This window comes from Pogoniulus pusillus, chromosome 6 (genome assembly GCF_015220805.1).
Source record: "Pogoniulus pusillus isolate bPogPus1 chromosome 6, bPogPus1.pri, whole genome shotgun sequence".
Taxonomy (NCBI): domain Eukaryota; kingdom Metazoa; phylum Chordata; class Aves; order Piciformes; family Lybiidae; genus Pogoniulus; species Pogoniulus pusillus.
The window spans coordinates 971676-976050 of NC_087269.1; the positions used below are offsets into that span (position 1 = coordinate 971676).

The 4375-nt window shown below is 60.7% G+C and overlaps 1 protein-coding gene across 1 annotated transcript; it reads left to right on the forward strand.

Annotated features, from left to right (window-relative positions):
• The first annotated feature begins 541 nt into the window (after window positions 1-541).
• On the forward strand, window positions 542-3768 carry LOC135175840 (phostensin-like). Its single transcript, XM_064144176.1, has 5 exons — window positions 542-1464; window positions 1545-1674; window positions 1798-1855; window positions 2006-3313; window positions 3475-3768. Exons 1-4 carry the CDS (start codon window positions 1405-1407, stop codon window positions 3243-3245), a joined length of 1488 nt encoding a protein of 495 aa, XP_064000246.1. The 5' UTR covers window positions 542-1404; the 3' UTR covers window positions 3246-3313; window positions 3475-3768.
• The last annotated feature ends 607 nt before the right edge of the window (window positions 3769-4375 follow it).

The window sequence follows — 4375 nt, forward strand, 5'->3', positions numbered from 1 at the left end:
TGAATCCTCTTTTGCAGAAACAAAATGGGGGAGGGGGGATTTCAGGGACACCTGAAGAAAGGTTGCAAAAGGCACTCTATGTTTACAACTCTTTGAGTTGCACAAGGACAGATGATATGCCACCAATAGTGCGACATTTGGGAAATAACAGCCTTTTTGAGCTTCAGGAGCAGCCACCAGTTTTAATTCGTGACCTAGAATCAGGTAAAGTCAAAGGTCCTTATCCTTTAATAACGTGGGGAAAAGGATATGCTTGTGTTTCCACAGAGTCAGGTCCTAGATGGATACCAGCAAAATATGTTCGTCCTGACAAGGGACCGATTCAAGAAGATCAGACAGACAAGGACAAAGCAACAGCTCTGACTCCAGGATGAAAGTTGCAGTTACTGTGATCTTGGGAATAGGGGAGGTTGGATTATGTGTTCGTTTCGTTATGCTTTCAGAAATTAATCTTTGGATGACTTTAGTTAATGTCACTACATTAGAATTGCTTTGTTTAGTTATGATCACTCTTTCGAGTTTATTTTTTATAAAACCTTTTGTGGGATGGGGACTAATTGGATTTATTTGTAGTATGTAAAAATGCTTTGTTATGCATTACTTATCATAGTCTTGCTACTGAAATTGCTACTATGTATTTTGCCGTGTATCTAATGATGATTGGTTGTGCCACTGTCAGGTTCTCCTTTGTACAACAAAAAGGGGGCGGCTGCAGGAGTTCGCTCTCCCCTCACGCACACCTGGGCGCAGCAGCTCAGTGCCATCCAAACACTTGCCCCGCGGGCGCGGTTCTTCCCGCAGCTGCCAGCATGCTGCTGTGCTCCTGGGGGCTCTGCGGCCGTGAGGCTGAAGCAGCGAGTCTTCCCCAGGCCTCTGTGCCGCAGCTGTTGGCTCTGCACCGTCGCGTCCCGCACGGTGTCTCCTCTGCCCTGCTCCTGGCGCTTTCCGGCCTCGCCCATCCCTGGCCTTGCTCGCTCGGCTCCGGCACAGCCCTGTTTGTTCACGGCCCCCACCGACAGGCTGCTGCCTCTCACGGCGCTTTGCTACCGCTCCTAGGCTCCAGCGTCTGCAGCCTGCGCTCCGAGGGCGTCCCCGGCCCGTGGCGTCACAACGAGCGGGGGCGTGTCCTCCCCGTGACGTCACAGCGGGCGGGGGCGGGGCCTGGGCTATAAAAGGCCGGCAGGGCGCAGTGGCAGCAGGCAGTGGCCGGTTGGTGCCGCGGTCTGGTGCTCTCTCAGCAGACTGCAGCCTCAGCCTCTGCCACCCCCAGCAGTGTTGGGGGATCTGCGTGTGCAGAGCCAGAAGGTCCCTGAGGATCTTCACCGAGGGCTTGTGGTGGTGACGACTTGAGAGTGCCTCAGGCAGAGCAGAGCTGTGCTGTGCAGCACTCTCTTAGTCCCAGCCATGGACCCCATGTCTGTTCTATTGCCAATTCTCTTGGTCTCCCTCACGATGAACGTCTTGGTAAGTGTCACAGCTGCACTCTGGGGTGGGCTGGTGCTGGAGGCGCTCCAGACTCACCCAGCTCCTGGGGCTTCTTGCAGGACTGGTGGAAAAGTAAGCTGAGACGTAAGAGAAAGGAGGAGAAAGCTGCAGCCAAAGCTCAGCGAAAGGCTGAGAAAGAATTAAGGCAGCGAAAGGACTCAGTGAGAGGTCGCCTGCAGGAGCAGAGAGGTGAGGAGCAGAGGGATGAGTGTCCCCAGCAGCCTGCAGTGATGGCTGAAACCTCACAGCAACCCAGCCCCTGCTGCTGTGCTGGGGGCTGCTGCCTGCTCACTCCATGCCTTCTCTCTTTAGCTTCTGAGCAGGTGGCTGAACAAGAGCAGGAGCCGAGGCCGACCCCAGAGGTGCAAGGGTGAGTGCTGGGCAGGTCCCCCAGATGCTACCTCTCACCCTCAGCCCTTTGCTCTGCCCCCCAGCTCCAGCTCAGGAAGCAGCTGCTGCTGCCCCTGGCTCCTAGCAGAGGGGCCAGGGTTCAGCGAGGTCTCCTCTGTCTCCTCTGCAGGGCACAAAAGGAGGCAGCACGGAGGGACCCCAGGGCCACAGAAGAGCTGCAGAAGCAGCAGCAGAAGGAGTGGTGGGCCCCAGAGAACAAGGCCATCATGGCCAAGATGACACCAGGGGAGATGCTGGAGGACATGCCACGCTCGGAGCACAGGAGCTCCTCCAGCAGCTGCTCTAGGGCGAAGCAGATAAAGAAGAAGGCAGGGAAGAAGACAGTGGAGTGGTGGGCTCCAGGGAACGAGGCCATCATGGCCAAGATGAGTGTCCGGGAGATGCTGGAGGACATGCCACGCTCGGAGCACAGGAGCTCCAGCAGCTCCTCTGAGGAGCCTGAGCTAAAGAACCAGGCAGGGAAGAAGATAGAGAAGTGGTGGGCCCCAGGGAACGAGGCCATCATGGCCAAGATGACAACACGGGAGATGCTGGAGAACATGCCTGCCTTGGACCCCTGGAGCTCCAGCAGCTCCTCTGAGGAGCCTGAGCTAAAGAACCAGGCAGGGAAGAAGATAGAGAAGTGGTGGGCCCCAGGGAACGAGGCCATCATGGCCAAGATGACAACACGGGAGATGCTGGAGAACATGCCTGCCTTGGACCCCTGGAGCTCCAGCAGCGACTCTGAGGAGCCTGAGCTAAAGAACCAGGCAGGGAAGAAGATAGTGAAGTGGTGGGCCCCAGGGAACGAGGCCATCATGGCCAAGATGACAACACGGGAGATGCTGGAGAACATGCCTGCCTTGGACCCCTGGAGCTCCATCAGCTTCTCTGAGGAGGAGGAGGCAGCCAGGAGCAGGGCAACAAAGAGGAGGAGCCAGGAGCCCAGGACCATGCCGGGGGGCTCCGCTGCCAAGTCCCCTCAGAGCTCTGCATCTCCCTCGGGCTCCAATGTCCAACAGCCTCTCCAGCCTTCGGAGCAGCAGAAGGAGCCTGGCAAAGAGCCGAGCCCAGGCGGGGTCCAAGTCCCAGAGCCTGGCACGGAGCAGAGCCAGGACAGTAGCCAGCAGCCGCAGCAGCCTACGCCTGCAGCCGCCCGGGCGAGTGACGCCGGGGCACAGAGCAGCGCAGAGGAGCCCAGCAGTGCAGGGAGGAAGCCGAGCACGCAGCAAGCTGGGCTCTGGAGCCGCCTGAAGAGCTGCTGCATTCGCTGCTGGCTCTGCAGATGCTGCCCCTGTTTGCAGCGCTGCTGCCCCTGCTTGCAGCGCCGCTGCCCCTGTTGGCAGCGGAAGAAGCAGGAGGTCCCCTAGGGGACAGCCCGGGGGGGAGGGACGGGGACTGGTGGGGTGCAGAAATGGGCTTCATCTCTTCAACACAGGTAAGTCCTGTCCCTGCAGAGGCTTTGCTCTGCTGCCTCCCACCACCTGCTGAGCTGCTCCTGCTGAGAGGTGCCCAGTGGAGAGATGCCAAGCAGAAGGAAGGAGGTGTGAGGGCTCCTGAACCCTCTCACCCAGTTTCCCTTCCACTCCGATCCTGCAGGCCAGGGGTTCCCATCACCGTCAGTCCGTGCAGGGCTTCCACGCCTGAGGTCAAAGGGAGCAGCTCAGCACCTCCTCAGCTCCTCACAGCTTCCCTACCAGACGGGGAAGGCTGCGGGGGGCTGCTGGGCAGAGGAGGGGACAAGGAGGAAGCCACTGTCCCCCTACAGGAGCTCCTGGACTCCCTGCCCCGTGTGCAGCCTCTGGGCTGCCTGCGTGTCTGCAACAGCAGCTGTGGAAACTCCAAGTGCGGTAGGACGCTGCAACGGCGAACTCCCTTTCCCCCCCTTGCTCCGGGCTCCCCTTTCCCCCCCTTTCTCCGGGCTCCCCTTTCCCCCCCTTTGCTCCGGGCTCCCCTTTCCCCCCCTTGCGCCGGGCTCCCCCTTTCCCCCCCTTGCTCCAGGCTCCCCTTTCCCCCCCTTTGCTCCGGGCTCCCCTTTCCCCCCTTTGCTCCGGGCTCCCCTTTCCCCCCCTTTCTCCGGGCTCCCCCTTTCCCCCCCTTTCTCCGGGCTCCCCCTTTCCCCCCCTTTCTCCGGGCTCCCCTTTCCCCCCCTTGCTCCGGGCTCCCCCTTTCCCCCCCTTGCTCCGGGCTCCCCCTTTTCCCCCCCTTGCTCCAGGCTCCCCCTTTTCCCCCCTTTGCTCCGGGCTCCCCTTTCCCCCCCTTTGCTCCGGGCTCCCCCTTTTCCCCCCTTTGCTCCGGGCTCCCCATTCCCCCCCTTGCGCCGGGCTCCCCCTTTTCCCCCCCTTGCTCCAGGCTCCCCCTTTTCCCCCCTTTGCTCCGGGCTCCCCTTTCCCCCCCTTTGCTCCGGGCTCCCCCTTTCCCCCCCCCTTGCTCCGGGCTCCCCCTTTCCCCCCCCCTTGCTCCGGGCTCCCCCTTTCCCCCCCCCTTGCTCCGGGCTCCC

Bases quoted from the DNA above. Each gene is read 5' to 3' on its own strand.
- LOC135175840 (XM_064144176.1), top strand. From the start codon at position 1,405: ATGGACCCCATGTCTGTTCTATTGCCAATTCTCTTGGTCTCCCTCACG. The intron at 1,675-1,797 runs GTGAGGAGCAGA...TTCTCTCTTTAG, and splicing joins TCGCCTGCAGGAGCAGAGAG to CTTCTGAGCAGGTGGCTGAA. The intron at 1,856-2,005 runs GTGAGTGCTGGG...TCTCCTCTGCAG, and splicing joins CCGACCCCAGAGGTGCAAGG to GGCACAAAAGGAGGCAGCAC.